Source organism: Plectropomus leopardus, chromosome 4, assembly GCF_026936395.1.
Source record: "Plectropomus leopardus strain MGB_pleo_1.0 chromosome 4, ASM2693639v1, whole genome shotgun sequence".
Taxonomy (NCBI): Eukaryota; Metazoa; Chordata; class Actinopteri; order Perciformes; family Serranidae; genus Plectropomus; species Plectropomus leopardus.
The window spans coordinates 25,889,604-25,910,402 of NC_142179.1; the positions used below are offsets into that span (position 1 = coordinate 25,889,604).

Here is a 20,799-nt window from a genome sequence, read left to right on the forward strand (position 1 = left end):
TCAGCAGCAAATGTGATTTCAAAGGAAATCACCTAAAATCTAGATACAAGTTTGATCTAACAAAGTCATCTATTCAGCACAAAGATGGATCAGTGAAACCCATGAAAGCAAAAAAAAAATCCATTTCAAATTATACAGCAATAGCTATACACGCAAAACTAAGTCCAGCACCTGTTGACTGTACTAAGTGAACCTGCAACACACCTGTTAAATTAAGGGAATATTATTTACTTATCAAAGGGGGGTGGAAGGAGGGGGACTTTTTTAGTTTTTTTAATTATCATTATTTTGGCACTCCCTGATGATTCAAGGAGTTCTCCATGAGCCCCCCTGTGTGACTGGCAGAAAATGCATTACCCTCCCTCCACCATAAATTAGTTATTAGATTTTTAAAACTTACTCTTTGATGTTTGAAAGTTAAAAGATGAAAGTTGAAGACGAAATCCTGGAGATAAAAAGCACAGATTTTTCACTCTGGTTGTGCATGCTGGCTAGGACGTACATGCTTTATTTTTGTCCAGATTTCAAAATGAGATGAATGATAATTGATTTTAACGAAATATCACTATTTTCAGCTCAGATTTGGTTGGATGGGTTCCACATGTGTCAAAGGACCATCAGAAATTTAAAAATCCAAAGATAATTCACATTTTGACAGTTTCTGGATAAGATAAAATGGTATATTTTTGCCAGTGTTTAAAAGAAAAACATGTTGTTTTTAAGAATCGGTGGTAAAATAAATGCAATATAAATAAAGGCGCTCTTGTGCTCCCCCCTCCAACCTTACAAATAATTAACTGTCCCTAATTGATGCCTCTTGACTCAGTGTCTTAAAGTCACTGGGTCTTCATTAATTTAGGGAGGCTACAGAGCCTTTGAGGAGCCACCAAAACAAACCTAATGAGGGGCAAAGGACCCTCTTTGAACTGATTTGTTGTCGGTGTTAGAGGCTGCAGCTAATACATGTGGCACTGGCCTCTTCACCTAAACTGGTCCTTTCACGTCCAGACAGGCTGGTCTATTTGATGACAGCTCACTGTGATGGCAAAAGTAAACTCACCAGACCCACAAATTAGGGAGTGATAAACTCATCCATCACCGTTGCCGGGGTGACAGTATCCATATACGTGCTGTAGCCTGGCAACGGTGCCCAAACAAAAGGTTTGCGGGCAGCGGGCTGATTTTCCTGGCTGGGCTGAGGATGAGCCAAACCGGCAGCAGCCCTAATGAAAAAGGGGTCAAGCAAAATGGAGACACGGGAGGTCATCTTTCTGTGTTTACCGATGCTCGCAGCGCAGCGGTGAGTCCTGAGACGAGGCTACTGTCCGCCCTCACGAAAGACAAGAGGAGAGTCCACCTGGCAGGGAGAGGTGAGTCCGCTGCATCAGGCCCTCATTTCCGCTATTTGGTTTCTCTTTTCACAAACAACGCTACTGTTTCAACCCCGGAAATAGCAGAAAGGGGAGGAGTTTTCCCGCTTTTATTTGCTTACTCCCAATTCTCTAATTAGGACCACCTTCATATCGTCTTTGTTTTTCCTCTTTTGTGTAGACAAAAGGTTATTTGCAAAAATACATTCAGATAGCCTACACAAACAAACAAACAAAAAAGAAGAGAAAAACTAAAAATGCATTAAGTGCAGGAAGTTAAGTTTCGGACCATTTTTTTCTTTTTACAAAGATGGATTTTTCCAAAAAATAATAATAATATTGAATGATACAGGCCTACAGCTTGTTATTTGCAGTCTTAGCTTGACTAAAGTATAGCATTAGCCTACATCAAACATATGTAGGCTATTTCATGATTGTTTGATTTTTAATTAAATTTTATTTGGAAAGCATCCTTTTGTTTTTGTTTTTTAATATTTCCTTATTTTTAACCTGACCTACAACTTTGATGTTTCTCATTAACATTTCTCTTTTCTTTGTATATGCATAAAATACATTTAAAATGAACATTGGCACCTTTATTCTTTTGCTGCGTTGTAATATTCTCTATTGAAAAAAAGCAAAATTACAGCAAAAAGCTAATCCTAAACATTGTGGTGTATACAAATTTAAATATGACACATTTAAAAATGATCTGTTGTGGGACTGCCGGACTTTGTCCGGCAAAAATGATATAGTACTTAAAAAAAATGTTGGATTGTCAAAAAACATTGATTTAAGAACTTCACTGTACCTTTCTTTAGGCCCAACACATCTGTAATTTAGCATGGAAAATGTATGTAGCACCAATCATGCTGCATCTACAGCAGAAAGAAAACAAGAGTAGATATACCTGCTCCCTCAGCTTTAATAATAAGACTTGAATGCAGTTAACACCTGCAGTTAAGTGACATTTAATTATTTAGTTAAATTACTGACTAAACCCCGGGTTTCATGAACATTAAAGTATCACCCACTGATACTGAAAAATTTTGGTTTCCATCCAATACCAAGTAATGCCGAGCCAGAATCGTTCATCTCAGTACAGATGGTTGACTTTATATTATTAAAGGTGGTTCATGTTAGGGGAGAGCATCATGATTTATGAGGTGAATAATCAGTCTGCTAACATAACACCTAATGATGACCAATTACAGTTTGAAAATGTAACATTAAACTGTGCTGAAAATCTGATTTGACCAAAATATTCATTTCACTACCATATACCTGTATATTCCTGCCTCTCTGAACAAACTCGGCCAGTTTACTGTGTCTCTGTGTTGGGGGTCTGGATGCTGAGGCATTTCCTTCATCCACCCTTTGCTTTGGCTGCAGCTCCAATCTTTCTGTCTCATGTATTTTTTCCCTTTTTCATTGAGCCATTACTGCAATATATGAGAGATAAGAGATAAGATTTAACTACTCAGGTTGCACGCCACAGTGTGCTGCGTGTGTGCAATGCATTTTGTTTAACTGCAGACAATACAAAGCAGTGGATAAGTAAACTGCACATGATCCAGATGTGTTGATGTAAACCATACACTGTTTTCACAAACAGTTTTACGATTATTATTTGTAGTATTGATATTTTGCTATCGATCCGCCCACCCCATAGACATTTTGTATGAGATATTACCCCTAAATATTCTAATATAAAACTAACAGTAAACCTGAAAAAGAAGTTCAGTGAAATTAGTTAAAACAGATTCAGCCATAGTATTTAAGTTCACCTTTTACGAAGCAACAGCTCCAGGATTTGTATCCAGGGTTTGTGAAAAACAGGGATAAAGTGTTATTCCACCAATAGGTTCTCTCGAGACAAAAAAACAAGAGTCTGTCCTTTAGAAGACGCTTCCATAAATGTTTATATCTCTTTTATCTTTTCTTGTCCGGCACCTAGTGTTTTATCATAGGGATGTGCGTGCTTTTTTTTTTTTTTTTAAAAACATATATTTATTGCACATTTTGTTAGTTATACAAGCAGTGAACAACGTGCAACAAGAAGGCACATGAAGAAACAACAATAATATTAATAATAATAATGAAAATAAATGGAATGAAATTAAATAAACTGAAGTGAAAAAAAATGTGCATGCCTTTTGTGGACCAATAGGTTTTCTCTCAGCACGGTTGCTCTATCCTAAAATAACCCTTTTATCCTCTTACTGTTTCTATCATTTTCAAAATCTTTACTTCGACCGGAGTGACGTGCCAAACTCATTTTAATTTATGGGCCACCTACGGTCCAATTTGATCTTGGTTAGGCCGGGCGGGACCTGAGCTAGCCACAATGTAATAAACTACTAAGATAATAACTTATTAAACATATTTCTAGGGGAGGATCTGTACTTGAAGGCACAACCCCATTTTTTGAACTTCTTTCTGATTGTTGAATCCTTCAAGATGACATGTTAACTGCTAATCATATATTAAAACTATATAAAAAGTTTTTTTTTCCATTTTAGGGTGGAATTTCTGAAAGTCTCAATCACGGTTTCTTCTCGTTGTGACCCTCCTTTTCCTTGGTGATTTTTTTTTGGTTTGATACTGTGTTTTGTTGACTGAAAAAAATTGCAATAACTGTCTTTCACAGAGTATTACAGCGAGGAAGGGAAGACCTTTGGACTGCGTCTTGTTCGAAAAATAAAGCAACAGCTAAGCACTGATCCCACTGTCCGTCCAGAGTATCCATCTCCTTTTGGTCTGAAAGACTACACCAGGCGAGCCACAGAGATTACTCTGGGGAAGAGCTCTCGAGCTATAGTGGAGGACCGGGTAATCTAAGCTGTACACAAACACATTGTAGCTTTGGTAGACATTTACACCTCTGCTTGCACTTCAACAAACACGTAGAGCTGAAGCAGTATCCTAATTATCCTATCAATAAGCATTGTCATTATCTGGAGGCACTGTGCAGAAGAATCTGTATTCATACCCTCATGGATTTATGTCCAGGTTCATCCTCAGAATAAATCAATGCAAAATTAGTTCTCAAATGTTTTTTGCATTAAGAACTCAAGTCTTGGTGTTTCCTGACTGCTACTGAAGGTGTTAGGTGTCCAAACTCCTGGTTTTACCGCTGCTGTGCGTCTTGGTGCTGAACTCTTGAGACACTGGTCTGATGTCAGTGCTGCTTGGTGCGGGCCGGTCTACCTCTCTTCTCCTTGCGATGGTAAGTAAAACCAAATTTCCTCCTGACAGTGTTTGAAGAGGTTAATCTACATTTTGCCAACAGGCAAATGCAAGTTAACAATAAAAAGACAGTAGGTTCAGTGGTGGGTTTGAAGGGTTGTAACGACAAAAATGTTTAATGTTCGTGCAAAAGCGCTTGACTAATTTTGAGCAAACTGAATTTAAAGACGGATAAATTAGATAAAATGTTTGTGGCAATTAGGACATCATAAATCAAAATTTGGGGCAATTAAGTTATTCTAATATTTATAATTTAATTTGGAAATTAAAACATTTTAAGACATTTTAAGGACCTGCAGACACTCTGCTGTAGTGACACTAATGTAAGTTAGTTAATGCTAGTTTTTTGCACCAAATAAATGGAACAAGTTACAAAAGGTATTGAAATTAGATTGGTATGTGTCTGCAGATCATTTTAAGTGTATTCTGGATTACATGGTTGTTGTGCAGTGTAGCTTTGTGTAAGTAACAGACATGATCATTTTGCTGTTGTTGCTATGTACTTTTCACCAATGGCAGATTTGTTTGTTATATAACTTTTTCATCTTTTAACTTTTTTTTTTTTTTTGGACCATTTCTAATTCTTGATAGATAGTTGCTGCTGGTTATTTGTTTTTATGGACTTTATCATATTATTGCAATTGCTATCATATAGTATATATCCTTCTTGCCCACTGGATTTGAATTCAGGGCTTTGCAGTAAAATAGCACAATTCTCAGTTACCTTGAATAAACAGTGGTTTGATTGATACAGAGTAGACTGGCTATATGGAGAGGAACCTTAACATATTCCAAAACACCAGCAATGTAAAATGTCAATTTCAAAATGAAAATGCCAAACAAAAAAACCCGCCAACACCACGTAAATTGTCTCCATGGAAACAAGAATCAAAACTGAAGCAGTTGTCAGTCATTAAAAGAAGCAAGGAGTTGGCCATCAGTGATGATTTTAAAACAGAGCATCAAGTAAAGCCTGGTTTTTAGAAATTGTGAATCACCACAAACAGGTGTTTGAGCCTCGCAGCAATAATTAGCAAGAATGGAGGATGACTAACATGTGTGCCACAAATAATAGAAAAAAGATGATTTGCCACCAGTGAGTATAAGCTGTATCCATAGTAACAATTATTGTGAAAGATAAAAATGAGTAGAAAGACTTTACTGACATTACAAATGCAGCTCAGACCAAAGGTTAAAGGTCCCCATTGTAATTACATCCTTAGTTTTGTTTTGTAATCTTCCCTGCAGACTCACTGGCAGGTATCTTCCAGGCAGCAGGGATCCAAGATATCCGTGAGTATTATTACTGGGATGACACGCAGCGACACATTTGTTTGGAGAAACTTCTAGAGGATTTGGAGAAGGCTCCAGAGCAAAGCGTTGTTGTTCTGTCAGCTTCTGCCCATTATCCAACCGGAGCAGACCTCTCTCAGAACCAATGGGCTGTGATTACAAAACTCCTCATGGTAACTGACGTGTACATTTATGCTCTTTTATAGAGGCTCAAATTATGATAATAAGACAAGAAGCTCTTGCTCCTCCTCATTTGCACTGTTTTAACAGAAGCGCCGGCTCATCCCTTTCCTGTTGCTGCATGCTCAAGCGCTCTGCTATGGAGATTTAGAACGAGATGCCTGGCCTGTGCAGTACTGTGCATCGCAGGGGATGGAGCTCCTTTGTGCTCAGTCGTTCTCCCACTGCTTTGGACTGTATGGTGAGAAAGAGATGTGAAGAACATCACTCTTTAAGGATTCATGTGTTTCACTGTGGCCACTGGCCAAAATGGGCCCACGCTACAAACCGTAATGTGTGATGATAAATCAGTGCGCCCCACAGCTATTCAGCTCCTGCCAGTTCGAACTCAATTTTCTTTTCTCTTGTGCAGTCAGATAGTGTCAGCCTCACATGGAACTGACAAGAGCCTCTAAGCATTCATGTTTACCTCACCCTTTGCACCCCAGACAATACATGCTAATAGTATCTGCCGAGTCACAGTCACACTTTTTATTGCCATTTTTTTTTTCTATTCAGTCTTAGTAGTAGAGACTGGTATCTTATTGTGCAGATCTAGACAAAGATTCTTGTATGAATGACCTTGTGAATAATCACTCGCCCAGAACTGACTACTGTATTTTCTATTCTGAATCAGTGTCCCTCTTCAACTTAATTTTCAATAGCAGACACGTAAGAGATAAGGAGCAGAACATTACAACACTTCTGCTGGAACAAAGTGTTTTCTTCAACACAGACTCCTCCTCTCGTTCTCTTCACCAGGTGAGGCTGTCGGACACCTCCTGTGCGTCTTAAAGCAGACCTCCCTCCTGTTATCTGTGCGGTCTCACGCTGACAAAATAGTCAGGTCGCTGTGGGCTCAGCCATCTGTAGGAGGAGCACATATTGTCGCCACAGTGCTCAGTAACCCTGCTCATCTTGTTGAATGGTGAGTCACGCTCCACTTGAATGAATATTCCAAAAATGTGACTTGGGCGGCTGCATTGCTACTGAATCAGTAGATGTCCTTAATGATGTCGGGCCATTCACACAGGCATGCCAAGCTTCAAAAAGCATTTAGCGCAACAAGTAAAAATCCTCCATTTACAAAATGCACCTATGCTTACAGGATCTTTCATATTTTCAGATATTGACTTATATATTTTAGATATTATTTCCCAAATTCTGTCCACTTTTTTAAATCCCAGGCAGGAAGAAGTAAAGCATGTTGTGGAGAGATGTATGCTGATCAGAGAAATTTTGAGAGACAGGTTGAGGCTTTTGGGAACTCCAGGTTGCTGGGACCACCTGACTCAACAAGGTGGACTCTACTGTCATACAGGCTTGAATGGTGAGTAGTACATGCAGCAGTTCTGCCACGTTGAACTTTTTCCTTATAATGTAATATGCTGTTATTAAACTTTATACACAATCATGAAATATGTTTGTCTAACTTTCTTTCTGTACAATTACAGGCCTTAAAGGGATTGTTTAGATTTTTTAAGTTGGTTTGTATGGTTTACTTATCCATAGTAAGTTTATTAAATACTGTAGATGACAGTTGGCTCGCCCCCAGTTTGGAGAGGCAGGCTTTTCTGACACAGATGTTAAGTAATGTTCTAATGTGGAAAGGTATAGCAACAATACATATTTTATGGTATGAAAGTTGGCAATTATCATACCATGAACATTTGCTTATCTACAATATTTAAAAAGAAAAAAAGGAACTGGATCAAGACTTCCACCTTTTTGTTTTTTTTAAAGGGGAGACTTTCTAATGGCTCCATTAAGAATGGTTTCAGGTGTTAATTATATTCATGTAACATTCATTCAACTAAAACTAATCCTGTTTTCATTCCTTTAAGGGTAGCTCTTTCTGATAATAATAACTTTAACACCATGAAACCATGATATTTTCTGAGACAGTTATCACACTGTAAAAATCTCATACCGTTGCAACCCAAATGCTATATTGAGAGTATTTTTACTGCTTCACTTAATGTCAGGCAGCTCTCTTCATTGGGGAAGCCTTTAATGGTTTCTGTTCCCCATCTATTCACTCGTCAAAGGCACCAGGCTAAATTGAGAAAAACAGTGATTTTAGTTCACTGAAAACAGGAGCTGCTGGTCTACAGCTGCATCGATCAGTTAGTTTCTGCTATTGTGTGAATTTGGTGATTCCCAACTGAAGTCTCAAAATAACACAAACCAACTAGATGTTTGAAGCAGTTGTTGACCGGCAGCTCCTGTGTTCATTAATGTTAAATCACTGTTTTTCTCAGTCTGGCTTTAAAGAGAGTGATAAAACGGCTTCCTATTTTCCTTGTAAATTATTCTGACATTAAGTTAAAGCAATGAAAATCTTGTATATAGATAATATAGCATACACCTAGACTGATACTCTTTTGTATGTGGGGCTTTTTTAGGTGGCTAAAATATGTTTTGTTGCTGACCCTTGTCCATAGCAGCATATTGTTTAGCTTCAATGTCAAACTCAAACTGGGAGCATGCTCAATGATATTTACTGTTTGTTATCCACTGTGTATAGACAAGTACCTCACTTCAACAAATATGAAGTATATCTTTAACCTTAATCAGTGTTCATTAAAGCAATATGCAAAGGGATTTACAGGGAATATTTATTTACAGATCTTTAACAGTCTATTTGATTATTTTATAATAGAGATGGTTGTTAATTATACTGATTTACACAGATTGCCATAGTATTCCAATCTTTTTACAGTAAGAAAAATAATAAAGTCCATGATATAATCAGAAATACTGATGTGCTTTCACATTTTTTTTCTTGAATACTTTAGGTGAGCAGGTTGAATATCTGTCAAAGAGGAGACACGTGTACCTGCACCCCAGTGGCTGTCTAAATGTGAGTGCAATCAACGCTCACAACTTGGACTACATAGCCGAGTCCATCCATCTGGCTCTGACCACTTCACCATGACCATATGGCTTTTGATCAAGCACTGAATCAGTGTCAAAGGAGCTGTTCAGTCTGACCGCAACTCATTTAGATCAAACCTTTCATGTGTCACTTTGAAATGTTCTCAAGAATACTGTAATTATTATAGCAGGCCCAGCTATTGCAAACTGTTATTAAATTGCTGCTGACTTTTGACAGCGATCATTAGTAGTTGTATTAGAGACCAAGCTGTAGGGGCCCTTCAGGTACAAAGATTCGAGTGTAGGATGTAATTGTGTTTAATGTGTGTAACATACTACAAACTCCGCCTACAAGCACATCTGAGGCTCAAAATGAACATGTTACATTTGGTTTGTTTAATGGAAAAAACTGGACTGCTAAAATTATCAGTGTGTTGTTTTTAGGCTAGGGTTTTTGTACTGATTAAACAAATGAACATGTCAATCAGTTGGCTTAAGAACCGCTGCTTGAATGTATGCTAAGCTAACAGCTGCTGAATGTCACTTAATTTTTTAGTGGACCAAGAAAGCAAATCAAGTGTATCTCATTGTCAAACTCTTCCTTTATGTAGTGGGCATGTATGTGTTTAGTGTCATAGGTGTGAGTTGTTTATACGCGGTTGAGCTCAACGGGTTTTTCTAGTTGTTGTTGTAATAAAGTAACATCAGTGAAGATACAGTGTCTTTGTGTGGCTCTATACGTCCTGTGCTTTGCCAGGGACAACCTGATCCGTAAATGACGTTACTCACCGGTGCTTTCTAATATAAAGCGAATCAGGAGCTTATGAATGGCTCAAAGATAACTTAGGCCTTAGACAAACAACATATATTGCTTACTGCATTTAAAGCACAAAGATGCACTGGCATTATGAATAACTTTCAGTTGCTGTAAATATCAGTCACACAAATAAATCTAAGATATATTGAAACACGTGTTACAGCTGATCAAAGCTGCCTTTAGAACTCAGCTGGAGTAAATGGCCTTTACTGAAACTTTGTCACAAATATCTGTGCTTTTGTAAAGTATATATCCATGTGCAACCTTGATGCACATCACCTCCTGCTTTTCAAATATCCCAGGTCGGTCTGACACTTGTATCTTTTCATAATATTACCGATTTTTTTCTTAAGATTCCTTCTCCTTACCTCTTGACTTTTATTTTCTTTTCTTTATTATTTTCATGTCTCAGTGAAGGACAGCAAAGTGATACAAAAAACAAATAAGAGAACCAACAAGCCAAATGATTATTATTTAACTTTCATTTTCAAAAACAATAGTTACTGGGTGATTGGGTGCTTTCCATATGGAAAACTTTCTTCTGAAAGGGTTGTATTTGAATTTGATTATTTGAGGGGTTTACTGCCAAAAAATGTTTTTAGTAACATTTTCTTGCAAATAAGAAACATTTTCATGTTGTGATGTGAATGTATTATACAGCGGATGACTGCTCATGGAAACATCAGTGAGTAATGCTCCGCTCTATCATGCATGGCAGTGTGCCAACTTTTTTTTTTTTTTTTAAATTTAAAACATACAGCTTTTATCTAACTAACTTTATACTCTCTTTTCATTTGTAAGATATGCCACTAATGTGACTGGATGTTGTTTGGCTCTGTGAAACAGGTTGTGACAAGATATTTAATGGAGGCAGTGTGCTCCGCTCTTTTCATTTCAGTGACCGGGGTGAACAACCAGGATAATCAGCATCCACCATCATACAGAGTCTGAGCCATTAAATGCTCTTTGCAGCCCTTTGATTTGCTTCTGAGTGTGATTACATGTAGACTGTGTTGCTGATATGTGCTGTTTACATGCAACTGATTATTCCTCATGCAGTTTTCCTCACATGCATATACAAAGGGGACTGTGTAAAAAAAACAAATATTACCATGGAAACACAATTTATATGGTCTGCAAAAGTCAAAAGTAAATGAAAGAAGGGTGCTGTTTGCCCTCCAGTAAATATCAGCATTACCCAAAAAAACATTCAGATCTATAACAAAGAAGACTCGACCATGACTGAATATTAAATTTCAGTATCCTAATCAGGCTGTTTTCACAAACTCTTTGTTCATTTCCCCACAAAAAGTAATGCAAACTGCAGCAATGATACAAACTATTATGGGTACATTTTTTTAAGGATATCATACGACCCATTCTATGAGATAAGTTGCCAAAAAATATGTACATATAAGTTTGAATCATAATATTTTTAAAAATAAAATGTCAAACCCTGTAGAGTTATGCATTTTTATCAGAAATACATTTGAAATACTTTTACATTTGAAGTACTTAAACACTGGTAGACATCACTGAAGATTTAGTCATGACATCTTTTTAGCGGCACTTTTTAATAGTTTTTAGTTAAGACAAAATACTTTCAAAACTGATGACCTCTCTTTAGTTTTAGCTGTGTTTAGTGCTAATTACCAAATGGTAGCTTGCTAACACCCTAAACATCAGCATGTTATCACTGTCACACTGACCTATGGATGTATAAAAAGAACTGGATGCAGCGTTGGCAGCAGGGCCTCATTCTTTGAAAGTTGCTCAGTGGCTCATGAAGCCGAAAAAGCCCAATGTCCGCGGATCTGGTAACTTGAATCAGGATTAAATAAATTAATGTTGTGGCTTTTCTAGACTTTAGAAATGATATTAGACTGAATGGATCAAAAAACAAGTCATTTTGCTGAGGTTGTGATGCTCAAAAATGAATCCAGTGATTTACAGATGTCTCTTCCTCAGTATAAGTCAATGGAAAAGGTCTTTCTGGGCTCTATGGCATCACATGACAGAGCCAAACATAGCAATTCAACGTTTGGCCACTATGTTAAGTTGGCCTTAAAGTCTTATGCTGTTCCTGTGGGCTGTGGGCCCTGTACAGCCTCGCAGAGCTGCTTGCATGGCAGTAGATTCTTTTGTTTTGTTTTTCTAAAAAGCACACCATCCTTGTCATTAAAGAAGATTAATCAGTGTGAGGTAATCACTATGTCTTTATTTTAAAAAATATTTTTGCACTTCAAATTGCAAAAGAATAAAAGGATATGTTTTAAATGCAGTGTGATGGGTAACAATCTGATCAGCAACTGTGGAGATATTAATGTCTAACATCAAGAAAACCATCTGTCCACAAATTTGAGGGTGAGGTTTCAAGTAGCATAACATCTGGACGCTATTAGCTGTAGGTAGATCATTTGAACATATTGACTGAGGGAAACATATACTAAATACTTGACCTATAAGGAAAAACATTGCTAAGAATATAAAACCCTTTGAAAGGTCTCCTTAATGTCTCATATTTAGAGGATATTGGACAGGGGAGCACTGGACCCTTGGGACACAGATTTGCTTTGGATCAATATTCTGTCTCTCTGCCATCCCTCTTCAGCATGCACATCCAAGCAGAGACATTGCGGTTTACCCAAATTCTGAAGGTGCAATCACTGGCCAGATAACACTCTATATCAATGCATTACAAAAGCAGTTAACTTTGGCTTAAATGAGCAGATCTCCAAATTGTCACAGCAAGATAACAATCAAGACACAGAGCAGCCTTTCATTACCACAAGATGAAACGATTTTAGGTGCTCATCTGCTGGCCTAGTCCTCTAGTGCACTTGGACCCAGAAAATGATGGGCTGATTGACAGTGACCAGTGATTGGCCATGACTCATACACTGCATGGACAAAATTTATTTTAAACAAAACAAGCTTATAAAACTGAATCTATTTACTGCGAAATTATTCCCTAGAAACATAGTAATTTATTTCTAGTGGAGTGACAATAACAAGGAAATTATGTGTACTGAATTAACCACTGTAATAAAGACAGCTAATTATATAGTGTTTCAATTGTGTAAGTCATGGATGCATGATATTTCTCATCTTTAATGGAGCCATATTCAAATAAAGCTTCTTCATTATATATTTATCATCTGTAAACTAGGTCTTTTGTCAAAACCGATGAATTGTATTTATCTGGCGCATTAGTCATACATCATGCGGGTAGTTCAAGCTACATGCTAGATAAGTTGTCATAAGCAGAAATTTTACTATCTAAATGAAATTTAAAACATATCATGTAAATGTTCATATTTAAATCCATTTTATCATATTTGTGATTGTCTCTGATGCTATGTGTCATCTTGTTATGTCTGACAATGTTTTTCTTTCTGTACTCAGATCTCTCTGCTGAAATAGATCTTGATCTCAATTAAATTACCTGATAAAATAATGGTTTAAAAAAAATAATTAGGATATATATTGTGGGGGAAGCATGGCTATCCCTCCAATGGCGTTCCATAAACTTGGCGAGGAGTATTGACTCTGTTCTGGAGGGTCTGACTTCATACTGAGACACTTCATGCTGCTTCTAACTTGTGACCCATCTGTGTAACAGCCTCTTGTACGATAAAAATACTTCCACAATTGTGTTGAGTGAAGAAGAGGGTGGACTGAAGTTGCTTGTTTTAACTAACATGTAAAAACTTACAAAAAACCCACAACAAATTTGTTTTTTAGACTGTAAAAAGTTAACCATCTTCTGAGTAAGTGCAGGGGATATGTCCCCTGTGTCCCCCTGTAAATAAAACCCCCGTGTTTAACTGCACAGCTGACTGCAGGAAAGAGAAACACATGGGTGACTGATCATCCTCCACTTCATCACTCAACATTAGAAGTTTTGATTCCCTCTCATTGTGGTGTTTTGACCTTGGAGACAAGCTCTCTGTCTGAATGCTGGGAACACGGCCTTTCAGGAGCTCACGACATACTGTGGTAGATTATAATACTGCTGTGTTGCTGTGCAGAGCAGCTCTTCAGTCATATATCTGTCAGAGAGTCATTCAGTTTGCGATCATGATTGTTCTAAAGGAGTTTGTCGGAGTTGGCAGCTGTCTTGTGACACTTACCATCTCTCAAAAAACTGGTGATCATAGGCTTTGTCTTGCCCGTTTACAAGTCCTTCAGGTTTAGTATTTTTTTCCATGTGCTTCAGACAAAAGTTTTGGGGTCCAAGGAGGAATTTCAATTCGTATTCCCAAAGTTTTACAAAGCACAAACCATAAAGCCAATCTGGAGTATTGTAGAGTATACTTTGAAGTGATGGATTTTCAAGGCCAGTCTCTTATACTCTGTCCATATTTTGCATTTTTATTTTTACAAATTGATGATTTTTTTTTTATCTTGAATAATCTGAACTTTGAAACAAAAAAATGAATGAAGAAATGAATAAAATGCTGAGATCTATGGTTTACACTCTCCCGAGGTGGTGTGACTTCGGTTTGCTTCACAAGGGTCTGAGATTGTTTGGATATTCACATTTGCACAAAAAATACACAGAGTCATCAATCTGAGTCCGCTTGAAGGGGCCAAGTGTGAAAACACTGTAGGGTTCCTTTAGTAGCCATTCACTTTTAACTCTTATTGTTGCACATTCTGTTACTTAGATTTCTTTACTTATTGCACAATGCAAATTTGATGTTTTAACTATTATTTGTTGTTTATAGAGTCTTCATTTCTTACCCTGCACAGTAGCTACGCTTCTTTGATGTACCTTGTTTTTCTTTAATCCTGCACTACAGCTGCCCTTCAAGGACAAAATGAAGTGAATTCTCTGTTTTTCATGTGCAGTGTTTATACTTACATCTCAAGTGAATTTTGTCAGCAAGGAGCTTATGTTCCTGCCTTGAACAGAATGACACATCTGCTGGTGATCCTGTGGAAAGAACAATAGATACTCTGATCTGATGTTGCTGTAAATCTGAATTTGATGCAGTGGTGGAATACATAAGTACATTTACTCAGTTACTTCAGTACAACTTTGAAGTTTTTGTATGTTGAATATTTTCTCCTACTTTATACTTCTACTCCATTTGCTCCTAGTTACAGGCAAATATTATACTCAATTGCATATGTCTGTCTTTTTTTTCTTGTTATTTTGCAGCCAATGAACCTAACCTGTATGTGTCAAACAGAAACTGGAGAGGAACTCATAAGATTCACACACCTGGATAAAATGTGTGGGTCTTTAATCAGGCTCAGGTCGGTAGACAGTTTATCACTCACACAGGCAAAAGTATCCAAATCGACAGGCAAAAAGGGTGGTCAAAAGGCAAAATTGGTCTAACATAAACTCAGAAGGAACACTGAGAAAATGCTGCATCTCTCACTCGAAGGTGAAGATGATCTGGCAACAAAGGAGGGGAAGACAAGGACTTACATACTCTAAGACAAGGGACACAATGAGACACAGGTGAAACACATTAGCGTGGGGCAAGTAATCACAAAGGAGGGAAACTCGTAAGGAGGCAGGATCTGAAATGAGACAAATCAGTGGTTACCAAAATAAAGCAGGAAACGCAGGGATGACAAATATAGATGAACTCGGGGAGCTTGACAGGTTATGATGGTGTGTCCTTGAACTGTGGGAGGAAGCTGGAGAACCTGGATAAAACCCACAATGACACGAGGAGAGCATGCAAACTCCACACAGAAGGGCCTAAACTGACATATAAATTGAAACCCTAACTATAATCCAAAAATATAATCATTATTCTGAAATGGGAAATTCTGCATATCAAGAGGTACTTTTAGTACTTTTCTACATTTTGATGTTGATACTTGATGCTGTATTTATTCAAGTACAATTCTGAGTGCAGGACTTGAAGGGGAGTATTTCTGCACTGTAGTATTACGACTTTTACTTAACCATTTAAAGCCTGGAGCAACATCACTTTTCTTCTTTCAGACACCTTTCACAGGTGTTTAAACCTTTAACCCTGTGTGCATGAGTTTGATTACATTTAGAACATAATTTTTAAAAAGCTGGCGAAAAAATGACTAGAAATGTCTACAACAGAAAAACAATAACCAAGAATAATTACAATTACAATTCTGCTAGACAATTAGTGTAATTTTTAAGTTCTTTTTCCTGGTTATCGCCACCTTTTTTGTAGGTTTTTGTAGAAACAACATTGCAGACTGACTGATATAAACAGCTCATTCTAAGGTAACAAAAACACAATTTTTCTCATTTTCAGGTAATTATAAACTAATGACAAGATAATTATAAAAAATACATTTCCTTTATGCCAATAGATGCTCCTAAATCCACAATCTCTAAGTTAAAGATCTGAGCGTCCCTTCCACCACTTCTTACTTGCGGGGCAAAACCACACATATTCCCCAACAGCCTGCTTGTTATCTTATAGAAATTAGGCCTGTAATATCAAACAGGGCGACTGCAGCTGCGCAGCATTATGGTCATACATGCAGGAACTTGAGAACATGCAACACAAAGCCATTAAATACCCTGAAATCTGGAAACACTTTACACAGCCAGACAGTAGAGGGAATTAACCACAACAATCTAATGTACAGTGTCCTGCTCTGTAAGATGTTTCTGTCGCAATTACATAATCCACTGAACGAATAAACAAAAAACATGCTTGTTCATGTTTTTGAAAGTTTAATTTCTGAACTTTCCCAAAGGCTTTTAGATTGTCAACTAGAATTAAAACACAGTAATAGCTACGACAAAGAAATATCAGCAAATAATGGAGTGATCCAACTCGAGCAAACAGTGTTACCTTTAAATGCTACCTCAGCCTTCGTCTCACCACCTTATATGTGAGTGTGTGCTATTGATTTAAAGAAAAGATGACTCTGCTACATTGAAACTAACCTATAAAATCCAAGGAGACCTTGAATAGCCCATTTTTCTGCTTGTCAATTTCTCATGTATTTATCTTCTAATTACTTTGTTTGCTTTAGAAAAAAACTTTTTTTTCTCAAGTTTAGCCAAGTTTCATAAAGAGGTCCTTCATTTGCAGAGACAGGAGATGAATAGTTGCTGGTTCTTTCACAACTGAATCTCTAAACTAACAGTTTTGAGTCTGGCATGAAAGTCATTTGACACATTTAGGTCAGAAAGTTGAGTGTGAACTGTTATTTATTTGTGGTTGTTATGTTGCATTTTCTGTTTATCTGGCTTTTTCCAGCAACCTGAAGAATAAGTCCAGTCTTTACACTGCCTTAACAGATCCTGCTGACAGGAGACTGAGCTGTGATTGGCAGCATGCAGGAGGAGGAGTAGGGAGAGTTAACCTCTATTGATTACGAACAAACTCTTGTAGCTATAAATGAACGTGGTGAAGCCTCAGACACACTGAGTACAACTTCCATTGTGAACATCCCACCAGCAGGCCTGGTTCTCAGGCTTCACGCAGGGTTATTGATTCAGAATCAATCCGCTAATGCCAGCATATAGCCATGATTGTTTTGTCTCTGCCCCAAATTGTTTAGGAAAAACTGAGAATCAGTTTGCAGAAATGAAACACCATGCCTGCAGCGCTCCAGCTCAGACTGTCCTCCTCTCAAAGGCCACTCAACATTCAGACATCACATCACGTCACCTCCTTATCAGCCTGCCCCTCGGCCCCTTTTACAAATATTTGTGACGGGTGAAGGAGGACAGTTCAAACATTAGAGCAGTGACCTCAGACAGCAGTGGGACCTTTAGGGCATGATGCTTGTCATTATTACCCATGACTCATAACCAGTGGCATTGTTAAGACCTGCATCTGAGGCTTCGGCCCCGAATGTTTTATTAATGACCAAAGATCTAAATGTATCGGCTACATACATTATATATATATAAAAAGGAAAAGGCTTAATTTTCTAAAAGTTCAGAGTCTAAGAAGTCATCATTCCATTGCATGCATGAAAGCCCGTGAGATTATTATAATATTGTCTATCAAAAGTGCAAGTTTTTAATCCTCTCTGCCTATCATTCAGATTGATGTTGCAGCTAGTAAATCTGGAGTTCATTATATATATATATATATATATATATATATATATATATATATATATATATATATATATATATATATATATATATATATATATATATATATATATATATATATATATATATATATATATATATATATATATATATACTGCTGGGTCTTTTAATCTATAATAATATGTAATCATTTATTAGTTGATTATATTTTGCATTATTATTCTGACTTTTCAAAGAAACTAAAGCAGACATATAAATGTAGTGCAGCAGAAAGTACTATATTTCCCCCTGGCCCTGGGATGTAAAGGAGTATAAAGTAGCATAAATGGAAATACTAGTGTAAGTACCTAATTTTTTTCAAAATTTAAATGATAGCAGTTCTACAGAGTATTAATTGCTAATAGTTAATAGTATTTTAACATCACAATTCTTAATTAATCTAAAAATGTTTTAAGGGTAATTATGCTGCCAGAGTGCATAAAAAGAGCATCAAAATAGAGCTTGTTCCTGGGCATTGATCAGACCCCAAATATCCAGGCTAAGCCCCCTATGTCCTCAAATCCTACAAACACCCCTGCTCATAACTCACTTCAGTCATTTCAGTAACAAACATCAACTGGTCAGGTATTGTGCATTATTTAATAGCAGTTCCCTAGGATTATTATAGTGAGCTCATACATGGAAATATCAAGGTCATACAAGTTTTAACTTGTTTTTATAGCCTATAGCTTTTGTTACTGTACATATAGCCTATTATAGTAAAGGCTAAGTGGTTTTCCGTTGATTACATGCAGAATTAACTATCTTCCACAGAGATACGCGCGTCAGAGGCTCTTTTACCCCTCAGAGCTGTCAGTCAGGTTTAAAGGCACATATATAAAGCGAGCCACCCCCCCCTTAGCCGGACCGCACCTGTTGATCGCCTGACAACACGCTCTCCAGGCGTAAAAACGACTGTCCCATAAGTTACTGCAGTCTAAATCACAATTAACACCTAATGTTCAGAGTTCATGGATGCATAGCTTTAGCGCTGCTCGGAAACCCGCGTGCGATCATTTGTGTGAAAAGAAGCGCGCATCTCTCCAGAGGCGCACAGAGGCTCCGCGCTGGATCTCTCCTACACTGATATTCTCCACCTTAAAACTGAGATTCAACACACGGTAGGTGTGCTACTTTTTTTCTCCAATTCCAGACTCGAAATTTGAATCTGATGTAAACTGAGTGTAGTCAGAACTAAAAGTCAGTGCTGCAAATTTTTGAGCTGAAAAGTGAAAGATGAAGATGAACAAATGCGTCATCGCAAATGAATTCAAGGGTTTTTTTTACCTGCATGAATTAAGAATATTTTAATTTGGTCATGGTTTTGTGACTGAGACTTTACCCACGATGTGGTCTATACCATTGCGCCTCTTTTTGAGAGAGTGATTAGTCAATATCTTTTCCATGCCTTACATTGATGTTTGTTCAACTAAACTGTAAAAATGCCTCTGGTTCCATTACCGTAGCGTCTATTTATCCCGCTTGTCAGAGGGGGTACAGGTTAAACCAATTGGCAGAGCTTTTTAAATAATATATTTTTCATACGCATGAATATATTAATAATTATATTTATTTCAGTCATTATTGAGTTAATATATTCATTTGATTAAGACAAATGTCAGAGACAATGTGGGAATCTAATGTTACATTTTCGTCTGTCGCACAGTTATTAAAGAATTCATTCACAGTATGTCTGATGTTGACGCGTCAGTTCTGCTGCAGTGAGCATCCTGTAGAATTTGGAAACGCTGTTATGGTTAGGTGATTTGAAGGTGATTTGATTAAAAATGTCAAATTATATATATATATATATATATATATATATATATATATATATATATACACCACACACACATATATACTGTACATACACATACATATTCCACAGCATATCCTTAGACTTGTATATATACTGTAATGACTATTTTAAAAAAAATGTTTTAATAATCTTTTACTCTTCTTTAAGACATATACTAACTTTACTTTTCACTTTAATAATTTTGATTTGATTGATTGATTGAATTTACTGCCATCTGGACATTGTGGTTTAATCTGGAGCAGAAATTGTTCCTTATTTTTTGGCAGATACTGTTTTGGGTTTTTTTTCTTCTGTGCCACTCTGCTGGGAAATCAATATTTTTTGTCAGTTCTCACTGGCAACAAATTTGTAACTTCCAAATGCAACAAGTGTTTCCTTGTTTCGCTGCTGAATTAATCCCTCTGCTCACCATTTTATGGCAGCATTTTTCCATTTTCTCATGTTCTCATAACATGTACTTTAGGTTTCCTCACTAGGGCGCAATATAGTTGTATTGACTCAATGGGAACTGGAACCAACACTGCCTGCGCTTTGCACATAAACACCACACAATGCAGAGTGTAAGGGGAGATAACAGTCCAGAACAGGTCTGAGTCATGCAGTATTTGCCTTAAATTTAGTGTTTGTGTTGAAATTCTGAAACTGACAAAAAACTGAAAGGCAGTGACAGACAGTCAATTTCATGTCTATAGCAACAAACTCTGCACATATTTAAGACTTCAAACACAATAACAGAAACACATCTCTGTAATCGTTTCTAAATTTAATTAGCCAAGAGAAACTGTACTGCCTTCCAACAAAAGCAAGTTACTGTCAGTACAGTGATTTTCCCTTCGGAGCTAAATAGGACTGAAAAAATATGCTATCAAAAAGAAAAGAATTATAATTGGATAGTGGAACTTGCTCACCAAACTGTAACCTTCAGCTTATATGCAGTATAGGATTATATTAAAAGGGAAATATTCCCCTTAGGTTTATTAATTCACTGTAAACGTGTCTACACTTCCGTCATTTAGCACCTCCTTGGCTTAGCAATGATATTTCTCTGTGCATGCCTTTGAATACATGTGCTGTAGTTTACTGT

General features: G+C 37.1%; 1 protein-coding gene and 1 long non-coding RNA gene across 2 annotated transcripts; one reads left to right on the top strand and one right to left on the bottom strand.

The window, feature by feature from the left end:
* Positions 1 to 1,072: 1,072 nt before the first annotated feature.
* On the top strand, positions 1,073 to 9,687 carry got1l1 (glutamic-oxaloacetic transaminase 1 like 1). The gene is made up of 8 exons (XM_042488937.2): positions 1,073 to 1,370; positions 4,021 to 4,202; positions 4,476 to 4,599; positions 5,868 to 6,085; positions 6,183 to 6,333; positions 6,894 to 7,059; positions 7,319 to 7,461; positions 8,930 to 9,687. The coding sequence occupies exons 1-8, from the start codon at positions 1,202 to 1,204 to the stop codon at positions 9,067 to 9,069; spliced, it is 1,293 nt and encodes a 430-aa protein (XP_042344871.2). The 5' UTR covers positions 1,073 to 1,201; the 3' UTR covers positions 9,070 to 9,687.
* On the bottom strand, positions 6,187 to 15,255 carry LOC148189788 (uncharacterized). The gene is made up of 3 exons (XR_015776468.1): positions 15,056 to 15,255; positions 14,693 to 14,764; positions 6,187 to 6,326 (listed from the first exon to the last, which is right to left on the bottom strand). It is a non-coding gene; the product is annotated as an uncharacterized LOC148189788 (long non-coding RNA).
* Between the last annotated feature and the right edge of the window lie 5,544 nt (positions 15,256 to 20,799).

What these genes read in the sequence shown, in the direction of transcription:
- got1l1 (XM_042488937.2), top strand. Translation starts at nt 1,202, where the DNA reads ATGAGCCAAACCGGCAGCAGCCCTAATGAAAAAGGGGTCAAGCAAAAT. An exon ending in AGTCCACCTGGCAGGGAGAG is followed by an intron (nt 1,371 to 4,020) that starts GTGAGTCCGCTG and finishes TGTCTTTCACAG; the next exon opens with AGTATTACAGCGAGGAAGGG. An exon ending in TGATTACAAAACTCCTCATG is followed by an intron (nt 6,086 to 6,182) that starts GTAACTGACGTG and finishes CTGTTTTAACAG; the next exon opens with AAGCGCCGGCTCATCCCTTT.